The sequence below is a fragment of the Phyllopteryx taeniolatus genome, chromosome 2 (assembly GCF_024500385.1).
Source record: "Phyllopteryx taeniolatus isolate TA_2022b chromosome 2, UOR_Ptae_1.2, whole genome shotgun sequence".
Lineage (NCBI taxonomy): Eukaryota > Metazoa > Chordata > Actinopteri > Syngnathiformes > Syngnathidae > Phyllopteryx > Phyllopteryx taeniolatus.
This window is the reverse complement of record NC_084503.1, coordinates 26095480-26109309: the sequence shown is the minus strand read 5'-3', so window position 1 is coordinate 26109309 and position 13830 is coordinate 26095480. Positions and strand designations below refer to the sequence as shown.

Below are 13830 nucleotides of genomic sequence, written 5' to 3'. Positions count from 1 at the left end.
GGAGCCAGGCCTGGTGGTGGGGCTCGAAGGCGAGCGCCTGGTGGCCGGGCCTGCACCCATGGGGCCCGGCCGGGCACAGCCCGAAAGGGTAACGTGGGTCCCCCTTCCCATGGGCTCAGCACCTGTGGGAGGGGCCATAGGGGTCGGGTGCAGTGTGAGCTGGGCGGTGGCCGAAGGCGGGGACCTTGGCGATCCGATCCCCGGCTACAGAAGCTGGCTCTAGGGACGTGGAATGTCACCTCTCTGGCAGGGAAGGAGCCCGAGCTGGTGTGTGAGGTCGAGAAGTTCCGACTCGATATAGTCGGACTCGCCTCCACACACACCTTGGGCTCTGGTACCAGTCCTCTCGAGAGGGGTTGGATTCTCTTCCACTCTCGAGTTGCCCATGGTGAGAGGCGCCGAGCAGGTGTGGGTATACTTATTGCTTATTGCTCGGCGCCTGTACGTTGGGGTTCACCCCGGTGGACGAGAGGGTAGCCTCCCTCCGCCTTCGGGTGGGGGGACGGGTCCTGACTGTTGTTTGTGCCTATGCACCAAACAGCAGTTCAGAGTACCCACCCTTTTTGGAGTCCTTGGAGGGGGTGCTGGAGAGCGCTCCCGCTGGGGACTCCATTGTTCTGTTGGGGGACTCCAATGTTCATGTGGGCAATGACAGTGAGACCTGGAAGGGCGCGATTGGGAGGAACGGCCCCCCCGATCAGAACCCGAGCGGTGTTCTGTTATTGGACTTCTGTGCTCGTCACGGATTGTCCATAACGAACACCATGTTCAAGCATAAGGGTGTCCACACGTGCACTTGGCACCAGGACACCCTAGGTCGCAGTTCGATGATCGACTTTGTGGTCGTGTCATCGGACTTGCGGCCACATGTCTTGGACACTCGGTGAAGAGAGGGGCGGAGCTGTCAACTGATCACCACCTGGTGATGAGTTGGCTCCGATGGTGGGGAAAGATGCCGGTCCGACGTGGCAGGCCCAAACGTATTGTGAGGGTCTGCTGGGAACGTCTGGCAGAATCCCCTGTCAGAAGGAGTTTCAACTCCCACCTCCGACAGAACTTTGCTCATGTTCCGGGGGAGGCGGGGGACATCGAGTCCGAGTGGACCCTGTTCCGCGCCTCCATTGCTGAGGCGGCCGTCCGGAGCTGTGGCCGTAAGGTGGTCGGTGCCTGTCGTGGCGGCAATCCCCGAACCCGTTGGTGGACACCAACGGTGAGGGATGCCGTCAAGCTGAAGAAGGAGTCCTATCGGGCCTTTTTGGCCTGTGGGTCTCCTGAGGCAGCTGATGGGTACCGGCTGGCCAAGCGGAATGCAGCTCTGGTGGTCGCTGAAGCAAAAACCCAGGCATGGGAGGAGTTCGGTGAGGCCATGGAGAAAGACTTCCGGACGGCTTCGAGGAAACTCTGGTCCACCATCCGATATCTCAGGAGAGGAAAGCAGTGCACCACCAACACTGTGTATAGTGGGGATGGGGCGCTGCTGACCTCGACTCGGGACGTTGTGAGTCTGTGGGGAGAATACTTCGAAAACCTCCTCAATTCCACCGACACGCCTTCCCATGGGGAAGCAGAGTATGGGTTCTCTGAGGCGGGCTCTCCTATCTCTGGGTTTGAGGTCACCGAGGTAGTTAAAAAGCTCCTCGGTGGCAGGGCCCCGGGGGTGGATGAGATTCGCCCGGAGTTCCTAAAGGCTCTGGATGTTGTGGGGCTGTCCTGGTTGACACGCCTCTGCAACATCGCGTGGACATCGGGGAAAGTGCCTCTGGATTGGCAGACTGGGGTGGTGGTCCCCCTTCTTAAAAAGGGGGACCAGAGGGTCTGTTCCAACCACAGGGGGATCACACTGCTCAGCCTCCCTGGTAAGGTCTATTCAGGGGTGCTGGAGAGGAGGGTCCGTCGGGAAGTCGAATCTCAGATTCAGGAGGAGCAGTGTGGTTTTCGTCCTGGCCGTGGAACAGTGGACCAGCTCTACACCCTCGGCAGGGTCCTCGAGGGTGCATGGGAGTTCGCCCAACCAGTCTACATGTGTTTTGTGGACTTGGAGAAGGCGTTCGACCGTGTCCCTCGGGGAGTCCTGTGGAGAGTGCTTCGGGAGTATGGGGTACCGAACCTCCTGATACGGGCTGTTCGGTCCCTGTACGACCGGAGTCAGAGTTTGGGCCGCATATCCGGCAGTAAGTCGGACTCGTTCCCGGTGAGGGTTGGACTCCGCCAAGGCTGCCCTTTGTCGCCGATTCTGTTCATAACTTTTATGGACAGAATTTCTAGGCGCAGCCGAGGCGTAGAGGGGGTCCGGTTTGGTGGCCTCAGTATTGCATCTCTGCTTTTTGCAGATGATGTGGTTCTGTTGGCTTCATCAAGCCGTGACCTCCAACTCTCATTGGAGTAGTTCGCAGCAGAGTGTGAAGCAGCTGGGGTGAGAATCAGCACCTCCAAATCTGAGACCATGGTCCTCAGTCGGAAAAGGGTGGCAGGTCGGGGATGAGATCCTGCCCCAAGTGGAGGAATTCAAGTATCTTGGGGTCTTGTTCACGAGTGAGGGAAGAATGGAACGGGAGATCGACAGGCGGATCGGTGCAGCGTCTGCAGTGATGCGGACTTTGTATCGGTCCGTTGTGGTAAAGAAAGAGCTAAGCCGAAAGGCGACGCTCTCAATTTACCGGTCGATCTTCGTTCCTTCCCTCACCTATGGTCATGAGCTGTGGGTCGTGACCGAAAGAACAAGATCCCGGATACAAGCGGCCGAAATGAGTTTCCTCCGCAGGGTGTCCGGGCTCTCCCTTAGAGATAGGGTGAGAAGCTCGGTCATCCGGGAGGATCTCAGAGTAGAGCCGCTGCTCCTCCGCATTGAGAGGAGCCAGATGAGGTGGCTGGGGCATCTGATTCGGATGCCTCCCGGACGCCTCCCTGGTGAGGTGTTCCGGGCATGTCCCACCGGGAGGAGACCCAGGACACGCTGGAGAGACTACATCCTTCGGCTGGCCTGGGAACGCCTCGGGATCCCCCCGGAAGAGCTGGATGAAGTGGCTGGGGAGAGGGAAGTCTGGGCGTCCCTGCTGAAGCTACTGCCCCCGCGACCCGACCCGGATAAGCGGTAGAGAATGGATGGATGGGAGGAAGTCACTTCGAGAGAAAACTGACGCAAGGTTGGGGCGAACATACGAACTACACTGCTGAGATTCTAACCAAGAACCACAGAACTGTAAAGCTGATGTGCTAATCACACTGACAGCTCCATGTTTCATCTCTACACTATTGTCCTTTGAGATTATCCAAAGTAATCCCTCACCTATTTGTGATTTGCTATTCCTAAATTCACCTATTATTGTTCCCCCCTCCCCTGTGGAACCTTTCCTCAGCTATTTGCTGGAAAAACTCACCGATTTCATGCTCTTTCTGTAAAGCTCTGAAATGCTACAAGATTGCACCAAACCCTGGCTGATAGGAAAGTAGTAATTGGTGTCAAGGAACTGCATTGAAGTGATACATTTGACTGAAAGACTAAGATCTTCGTATGTCAGGGATGAGCTTAGTTTAGCCTGGGCTATTAGTGGAAGTTCTGGAGAGTCGTCACCGCATATGCAAGTACTTAAAGAGTACTTAAGGTGCATTTTTTTTCCAAAGATTTTAAAATCTGAAAACTATTTGTCTTGACAGGTAATGTTGTAAGATGAGTTTGAATTTATATTAAACTGTTTTGGGATCCTAGTTTGTGGTATGCTTACAGTTAAATCTATTAAAACAGGCAATTATAAACTTATTGGTGGGGGCGTCAATTCCTCAATCGCTCAGTCTCAACAAACGGCGGATGGTCACCCCACAAACAATCTCAGCTCTGTTCAAGGTTTCCTCCTTTGGATATTTTCGTGTCTCTGTTGGGTTCAGTTGGTCTCTTAATGTGTGGGTAGCATTGGTTCTACTGTAGACCTGCTCCACGTGTAAACGAGCTTGAGATAACTGCTGTGAATTGGAGCTATAGAAATAAAATTGAATATACTTTACATTTACAGAAGGGGAGACCAATAGGGGGCCCGCGGGCATATAGCTCACCAGTGATGGGACAGTTTCCCAGGAAGTCAAAGTGATTATTTAAAAATGGAAAAAAATATATATATATTTACAGAAATAAAGTGTCACATATTGATATTTATCAATTTCATACCTGCCCTTGTTAGATCCATCCATCCATTTTTTGAACCGCTTATCCTCACTAGGGTCGTGGGCATGCTGGAGCCTATCCCAGCTATCCCAGGGTATACCCTGAACTGGTCACCAGCCAATTGCAAGGAACATATAAACAAATAACCATTCGCGCTCACATTCACACCTATGGGCAATTTAGAGTCTTCAATTAACCTACCACGCATGTTTTGGGGATGTGGGAGGAAACCGGAGTGCCCGGAGAAAACCCACGCAGGCACGGGGAGAACATGCAAACTCCACACAGGCGAGGCCGGATTTGAACCTCAGAACTGTGAGGCACACGTGCTAACCAGTCGCCCACCGTGCTGCCCTTAGTTAGATCATTGTTGATAATCATGAGAAAATAACAAGATCAACCTCACAGTCTTCATATAGACAAATAATCATTAATAATAACATAATTAAAGGTAATTTGACTTTTCAGAAGTGTGCATCAAACTGGAAGCCTTTCACATTAACCAGTATCCAAGAAGTATCTCTCACTTTCAAAAAGGTTGGGATAGCTGGAATTATATAGCTAAAATCAGCCTATTTTGAGGGGCAGTCCTTTCCAATGTAATTGAGTCACTGCTCAACCAACGCCCCCCCACCTCCCACACACACACACACGCACACACACACACACACAAATTCTAATAATTTTTAACATTTGAGTAAATAGATGTGCATCAATCTGATTCTTTTTATGCCATTATGTCACAAAATAATTTCCAGAAGATTATAGGGGGGGGATAATAAATGATCCATCCCCAACCGGTCTTTATATATGAAATTTATGAGCCAGTTGTCAGAGAATTCACATCTCCCCATTATGAGTTATGTCACTGATCATAAAAGATCGGACGCGTATACATCAGGGTTAATGCCCGACAAGGTGTACAATGATCAGGGATTAATGGACGACGTGGAGGCGTGAACCGATGCAGAGTGGAGGACGGTTGCCTGCGTGAGGTCCGTTAATCCCTGATCATTGTACACCTCGAAGGGGATTAACTCGCTAATACCACGGTCACTTGCCCACAAAAATCATTTATGAAACTACCAATTCATCATTTCATACATTTTGTAGTCAAAATAGTTTTACCAAGCATTTTTTCCCCCTTGTAACACCTGAGGACTTGACTATCAAGAGTCAAATAGTAGTCCAGCAAATAGATTTTCTAGTTTGACAATGTTAAATAAAAATCACAGGTATGACAATAAAATCAGTTTTTATTATTACACAAATAGTCTTTATATTTATATGTGACATTTTTGTGCCAATCAGAATCAAGGATTCACCAAGACCGTGGTATAATACTGTGTGCAAACATTGTAGCTGCGCTACCAAGCGCCTTAAAAAAATTAAATAAATACATACTGATCGATAAAATATATGTTTGTAATTTTTGTTTTTAGAAAACAGAGTTGTTGTAACAGTCTTGGAAACATGAATATTTTTCCATAAGATTTATATTTTCGCTACTTTTCCAGACCTGGAAATTTATGAAATCGAATTCCTGAACTTTTGCATTATTTCCATACTTGCATAGGAACCCTGTTTATGTGATTAATAGCAACTAAAAAACAAAAAACAAAAAGACATTTAAGAACAAAGTACAGAAAATTAATAGTAGCAGTGAATTTTTGTTTCATAAATTAGCCAAATCATCACATTAAAAAATGGGCACCACAATAAAAAAACTGTTTTGGTGTTTTTTAATTGGATAAAATACCCCCAATACTTTGAGTAAAAACAAACGATGCTATGCAGATGGTAACCTCCTTGGTGTAGGTCAATAAACATTTCAAAAGGATACAAAAAGTCCCAAAGGCACGAATGGACATGTGACACAATTCCATTATGCTCCATTCGTCATAATTTTGAAAATACTACTTTTAATGTGATGTTCTGAACTCCTGTTTCCATGTGTTGTATTGAGCAGAAAGCTACCCAAAGCAGAGGATCTAAACATGCGGTTCAGGAAAGAAAGGGGTTAAGAAGAGAGAGCTACAAGTCTTTGCTCAGGGAAGGCCATCAGTGCACTGTATGTGGCGCTTTTTGGTTGCCACGGCAACCTTTTAAAAGAAGGCCCTACATCACTTGCTGCAACTGACGTCGAGCTGCGAGACTTGACAAAGCACGGCGGGGAAGACAACAACAGTGATTGTGAATGAATGAATGGCTGATTGGATGAATCTGTCTGGAAGCTGAATGAAAGGCCACAAGCTAAATTGCTGGACAATATGTTTGGACCGATGCTTAACATTGCACACTCATAGTGTATTACTAATAGTGTATTCATTGTGCATACATTGACATAATTTACCACATGCCACTGTAGCATATACCAGTAAAAATGTGTACAGTACAGCGGTTATGTTTCAGACCCACCCGCAATAGGTGAAAATCTGTGACAGCAAGACCATATAAAAATGGGGAGAGAGCGTCTGTGTGACTATATATATATATATATATATATATATATATATATATATGATATCTTCAAATATTGCATCTGAAAGCCTGGTGAAAACCGGCACCACTGTGTGTAAGCATGACTGTGGTTTGTGTGATGAGAAGGAGGCGTAGGCAAACTGAGAGGCAATGGGGAGAAAGGATCTTTATAACTGTTTGAAATGCCAGGAACAAATATCATCGCAATGTATCATCTCCTCAGCAATGCAATTTTGGAGCTTCTGGTATGATCTAAGGGCTGATTTGGAGCCAGTCACAAGGAGTCTTGCCATTATCACCTACTGTATTGACAAACCTTTCAACTCTGCATTTCCGTGCATCTGGGTCAGTGCACAGTGACAATTAGTGTTGGCCACTCCCAGTAAATATTTTCAGGTGTGTTATACCAAGTTTTACATTTTTTACAGGATGGGCAGACTTATCTAATTCCCACACAGTCAGGATGCGCTACAGTAAGTTAAACAAAAGATGGCTTTTATGTTTTCGCTGGATTCCCCACAATTATGGTAGCAATCGATTTATTTTCTTTAACTCAGTAATATGTATTTGGCTTCCAATTCCATTGCTTCAAACTTCATTTTGCGCTCACCCAAATGTTCCATGCTGAAAACTAAAAACGCGACCACAACACAAAACCCTCTTTTGAATAAGGCTGCCACCTTTACACCTGTTGCCAACTGCCCGTGCAATGTGTTAGAAAGGATGAACAAAATTTAGCATTCACTATTTGGAATCTTAATAAAAGGTCGCAATCTTACGTAGATCACGCGCATCATGCTCACCAATAGCACGTGCAATCTGTTAAGAGTCAACATCCAATTTAGCACCCGCTATTTGGGGTCTCAGTAAATCAAGCCCTGAGACAGCACGAAGCACACACCTGCCCATTTTTTCCCTCCTCATCATGCATGGGTTTTTTCGCATTTAAAAAAAAAATAAAAACATGGAAAAATAACACATTGAAGATGTTAAAAATTGGTACGGGTGTAAACAGAGACTCACCAGTCCGAGGGCGAAGAAGAGAACCAGGAGGACTGCACAGGACAGCATGGAAAGGCCCAGCAGGAGCACCAGTGGCTGATACTGGCTGATGCAGGAGAACTTGCGGTACAGCGCCTCATTCTTTAGCTCCTGGTCGTTCAACAAGTATTTCCCCTTGGCTGGCATGACCGAGTGTGGGAAAAGACAGCTATTGTTTGATTGTTGTTTTTTTTTTTTTTTTTTTTTTTTTTTAAAGAACGTTTTGTGGTCCTCGCTAGCTCATGGCGCTCGAGTGAAGTTTGTCCCCGGCATCTTGAATGTGTCTACTCCTTGAATCTTCTACACTCTGTCCGGTGCCAGGCCTGCTTCATATGCTGCCAGCTACAGCTCTCTTGAGCAATAAGGAAGGCTCAGGGGGGTAAAAGACACACAGGAAGGAGAGTGACTGGAGGAAGGGGTCAGAAAGGAAAAACAGAAGCAGACAATGCATCAAAAGGGGTCATCGGCGCCAGGATCGGGCTAGCGTAGCCGCAGTGAGGATGGTGGCTTCATTCTGCTGAGGCGGCACAACCGTACCTGGATGGAAGAGACGGGTAAATACTTAAGTACTTAGTACGCAAGTACTTTCTTCAAACTTATACTTTTGGGGGAAAACATTTGAACTGAAACCTTATTTTCCAAACTCAGAATTGATGTTGGCCCAAAATGGCACAGCTGCAGTGGTGACCAAAAGCTGTCATGCAAGCTGGCTTTACTGTGTTATGGCTTCTATAGTCAAGTCAGATACTTCAGCCAAAACTAACTGGCCCTTATCCTAACTCTGCCAAATTGAACCCAACCCTAATCCTAACAAAACTTCCCCCTGGCAAAATTGAATCCTAACTCTACCCAAACCCAAACTGTAACCTCACGCCTAGCCCTACCTAACTAAAACTAATTCAAACTAAATTTAACAAACCAAGCCCTAACTAACCCAAGCTTTCCCACATATACATTTAAGTTTTGGCTTTTGCTGTGCAGAAATTGTGCCTCAATGTGCTCCTTTTGTGTGTGTTTGCTAATGAGCCAAACCATCGATTTCCTTTCTGATACGATACTGGAAAAAAAACAATCCCTTCAATGACGGAAGTATCAAAAGTATCAATATTTGATTTTGAGACTCAATCTTCTGGTATCAGACAATTTATAGTCAAACCCACGCAGGCACGGGGAGAACATGCAAAGTCCACACAGGTGAGGCCAGATTTGAACCCGGGGTCCTCAGATCTGTGAGGAAGATGTGCTAACCAGTCGGTCACAGTGCTGCTCGTCTGCTAACAAATAAAAGTTTTTTTTCCCCAAATCACACCCAGTGTTTTTTTTCTCTCCCCTTAATCCAAACCCACCATGCATGCTGATATGAAGTTAAAGTTATGCTGCTGGTACATTAATGTGAGTACGGCATTTATAAAAACAGAATACAATATATATATGTAAACATAAGCATGCCTGTTGTTACGCTTTGCATTTATCTGAACATGTTTCCATTATCCATCCATCCGTTGTCTTTACCACCTATCCTCACAAGGGTCGTGGGCTGCTGGAGCCTATCCCAGCTATCTTCATTATGTCTTTTAAAATTTTATAAAAGAAATGACCTGTTTAGTTAGCCACTGCTTGTTGCAGACAAACTTCATACTCACAGTAAAATATTTTGAGTCACAGCAGCCTGTGTGGAGTTTGCATGTTCTCCCCGTGCCAGTATGGGTTTTCTCCGGGTACTTCGGTTTCCTCCCACATCCCTTTGCCCGAACTAATCCTGACCAACGCTAACAATGACAAGGACCGGCCTAACTCACCATAACCCAAACTATTCCTAACCCAAATCCAAACTAACCTATACCATTTACCGTTCTTCAGAAGAATACATTTCAGTAACAACCAATAAGTGGTCGGCTTCAGGTCCCTAATATAGCAGCGGAACACATGAATGAAAATAGACACTTTCGGATTAGAAAACGGAGATATAGTGGGGGATTACTGTAATCGTGGTACCAGTTGTACTTTGAGTTCACTGATACAAAAATAAGTTGCTTTAGTCATGGCAATGCAAGATATACTGCTTGCTGCTATGCCTTGTTTCACAATAAGAAAGGATATAAGACATTGGACATATTGAATATGTGAATAGGCAAACTGTAATGTTAGTCACAAAAAAAGCAACTCTTTTAGTCAAGACAGTGCATGCATGATATGCTGCTCACGCTACTCAAAACGCTAGTCCACTAAAAAATGTAAAAATCCTGTGAACATTTATTGATGCACAAGTATGGGTTGGTTTCCTAGCCCTTGTTTACCACAAAGCTCACAAAAGATTTCAAAAAGCAGTCACAATAATGATGGGTTGTAATGAGTGTCCTTTTTTGGGAGCATAACAGACGCACGCATCGCACACACACACACACACACGCACACACACACACACCCACGACTTTGTTACCCTCGACTGACCTGACAAAGACAAATGCAAAAACGCTGATAATGTGCGCATAAAATCTGACACTGTGCACGTCCATTCTACCAATGGGCCCGCTATGAATTAGAATCAGAATCATGTTTATTTGTATAAAAAATACAAAAATAATTTGTGTCTGATAGTTGGAGATGCTCTAGTACGACAACAGACAGCCACTGTGACCAAATATACTTTTAGGATGTAAAAACAGATATGCAAATAGTGGAACGTAACTTCACTATGAACAAGTGAATGACTAACACGCTAATTAATAAAAGCTCACGGGGAAAAAAAGACCACCTTCCTGGTAATATTGGTTCAGCTCACATTTTTAATTCTACCAAACATTTTGTTGGAAAAAAAAAATGACACCTCTAAAGTCATATATTGCTTGAGAGCTTAGTTCAACAAGCATCATGATTGAAAGATGAACTCAAATCCTTTCAAAGAACATACAGTACATCAGAGGTAAGGGACTCAATCATCAACATGGCATCAGTTGTTATTGTAAAGATGGGAATGTTATCAAATTTAGGGGAGAGTATTTTTACGTTTTGGTTAACTTACTTTTAGACTTCTATGCCAATTAAGAATGTTTAACAAAATATGAGCTTAGTGACGTGACTTGCACTGATCCTAACCACAAACTCAATTCACCGGAAATAGCTCTAACACTAACCATAACTGTCACCCGCTAACCATTTGTCCACCTATACATTTCCAGCTAATTAAGCCTTATTTTCAGAGCGAGGAAGCCTGGTTGCAAGCTCACCAGAGACAAGGTGGACTTTGCACCACAGTCAATAGAAAACTAATTTCCGCCAGCTGGTCATATGTGTAAGACCTATTTGTCCTTCGCATAGCAACAGATGCCACGTGCCATAAAAAGGGAAGGCACATGCAGCCGAGCGGTCGAACGGGGCACGAGAACGGACATTATGTTTTAGTCGGCGGAGATAAAGCGCGTCGTCATTATGGAGCGCCGTGATGACTGGGGGTTTTAAAAGCGTGGAAAACAATAACAAACCAGCCCGTGTCATAGATAACTGCACGTCGACAACGCGAGGCTCGTAAAAGGCAGGCAGTGTAAGACAAAGCACACTAACAGAGGTGGGGAATCACAGCCAACGATTTTCCTCCTTTTGATCCCTGTTGCAGTTTGCTATGAATGGAATCAATTTGTCCCCCTCTTAGGTAGTATCGGTAGCCTCTTTCACAAAGAGATACTCACACCCAACAGAGAATGCCGCCCTGGGCGGCTTCCCATCTCACCCATATCAAAAACCGCCCCTGCACAACTGACACGGCAAAGTGAGCAATGATGGAAAGGCACTTGCCCGTATCAAGGGTTGCCGTGTTGTTGTGTGCAAGCACGCAGTTAGGTGGCCTATCCCACCTTTGCTGGGTTCTGAATCAAAGGCACAAGCAAATACGTAAATGCCAGATGCTTTTGTACAGCTCTGACACAGCTTATTTTTGAGGAAAATACTTGTGACAGAGGCTTACTGGCTATTTACACTGAAGGAATCATTTACTCACGAAATATCATGTCCACTGTACATTAAAAATGACTGCACGCAACGACGGCATAACACTGTTTATTGTAAATGTTACCATAAAACGGCTGGGGAAATATGACAGTTTTATATATACACGTCTTTATGGCCGCTTCCATGGGAACGTTCATTTCTGGTCAGTGCTGACGTTTCAAAGACAGACGTTACTTTTCCTGTTATAACAATGTCATCTGCGAGCATCATGGTCCACGGGGATTCCAGTCTAACCTCATCTGTCAGCCTATCCATCACCACTGTAAACAGGAAGGGACTCAGGGCTGATCCCTGATGCAGTCCCACCACCTTAAACTCCTCTGTCACACCTACAGCACACATCATCACTGTTCTTCTGCCCTCATACGAGTCCTGTACATTGCTGACATCTCTGCCACTCGAGACTCTCACATGCAGTATCACAGTTCCTCTCTGTGGACTGTCATAGGCTCTCTCTCGATTTACAAAGACAATTTGGCTCCTTTTGACCTTCTCTGTACTTCTCCATCAACAAGGCAAATAATGCACCTGTGGTAATCTTTCTAGGCATGAAACCATACATTTGTGCTCGAAAATACTTCTCTCCTAAGTGTAGCCTCCAATACTCTTTCCCATAATTTCATTGCGTGGCTCATCTACTTTATTCCTCTATAGTTCCATATATATGTGTGTGTGTGTATATATAAGTGTGTACTTTTATACATTTACTTAAGGGAGCGGCTTCAGTACTTTTACCAGTCATTTTTTTCCACAAGTATCAGTACTTTTACTTAAGTACTGAATACCAGTACTTTTGACACCTCTGCTCAGGGCATTTAATCGATATTAACTGTTGCTTTTGTTGTCTTAAATAGTTGTTTTGCTCTCATCTGAGCAGACATCAGTTCATGCACCAAGGCTAGATAGCTAGGACAGCTTTAGCCTAAGCTAGCTTCCCTGAGAATATAATGACCTGTATGAAAAAGAATATGCACAGGAATTATAACATACTGTACACACAAACTGATGGATAATACTTTTGATGTCATAAGTCAAGGAAAAGTGTTTGTTCAACCATTTTTCTATTTATAATTGTTTGCAGTGTACCACCGTTATTAAAAGTGAAGACTATTCACAATTTTGGTACAGACTTTCGCAAAAAAACATGTAATACACACACATGATTTGCGTTAGCGAGCCACATAAAATGATGCTTGGGGCCAAATCTGGCCCCCAGGCCTCGGGTTTGCCACCTGTGCACCACACTACTTGTCAAGTGCAATTCAGTGGCTCAGGGATGAAGTTCTACCTCCGAGTGAAAATACAAATGAGGTTTTTATTTCATCTTTACGGGGGCTCGCGCTTCTCTTCCAAGTCTGGCCTGTAGTAGCCATTCCCAGAGTCACAACGCCTGCCCTCGGTAATGAAAGCCTTATTCTGACCTGACTCTGCAGTAGAGGGGTCAGTCAGGGTCACCGGTGGTTTTTTCAAGTGGATGTTAAGTGTGCTTTAACTCTTGATCCTTTGTGTACTTTGACCTAAGAATGTAACACTTTTTTTAAATAGCCTTGGGAATTGTTTTAAATTGTGAAAACATCTACAGTATAGTACAGTATGTCTCCAAGGGCATCACAGCAGGTACAAAGATCCTATGTCCCCCATAACCTGAACAATAGACCAGGTATGGAAAAGGCAAAGTGCTTTTACTGCCCCACATCGAACGTTACCATGGTCCCACCAGTCTAGGTAGAAGAAGGAATATCAGCCCGAGGCTGTGAAGTGCCAACTGAGAGAGGATGAATGGGCAGTCTGGGTTTTTTTTTTTCCCCCTCCCACAAGCTTGGGGATGGCATCGTAGCCTTGGTGATTGGCATCACCCAACCCCGAAAACAAAGCCGAGGAATGTCCCCGAGCACTCCATGCCAAAGACGCCAGGCGTGAAAAAAAAGGGGAGACAATAAACTGAGTCAACTGTAGTCTATGGTGAAACTGTTAAGAATCGGAAATTCCTGCATTACGGGAACGCTGTAAGAAATACCGGGAAGTTCGTTTCGTAAGCAAAGACCCTGGCTGCATGGGGACATAGTGGTTTGCACATCAGCCCCACAGTTCTGGGTTTAATCTTGGAGTTTACGTGTTATCCCTGTTGCTTGCGTGGGTGTTCTAAC

At 45.4% G+C, this 13830-nt stretch overlaps 1 protein-coding gene across 4 annotated transcripts in view; it reads right to left on the bottom strand.

The window, feature by feature from the left end:
- Positions 1-13830, bottom strand: part of adcy7 (adenylate cyclase 7) — a 94657-nt gene that overhangs the window by 36556 nt on the left and 44271 nt on the right. For all 4 annotated transcript variants that reach the window (XR_009787374.1, XM_061765548.1, XM_061765547.1 and 1 more), the window contains exon 2: positions 7661-8215. Coding sequence is in view for 3 of the 4 variants with exons in the window: in XM_061765548.1 (XP_061621532.1) it covers positions 7661-7825 (165 nt within the window). In the remaining variant the exon portion in view is untranslated. The remainder of the gene's footprint in view (positions 1-7660; positions 8216-13830) is intronic.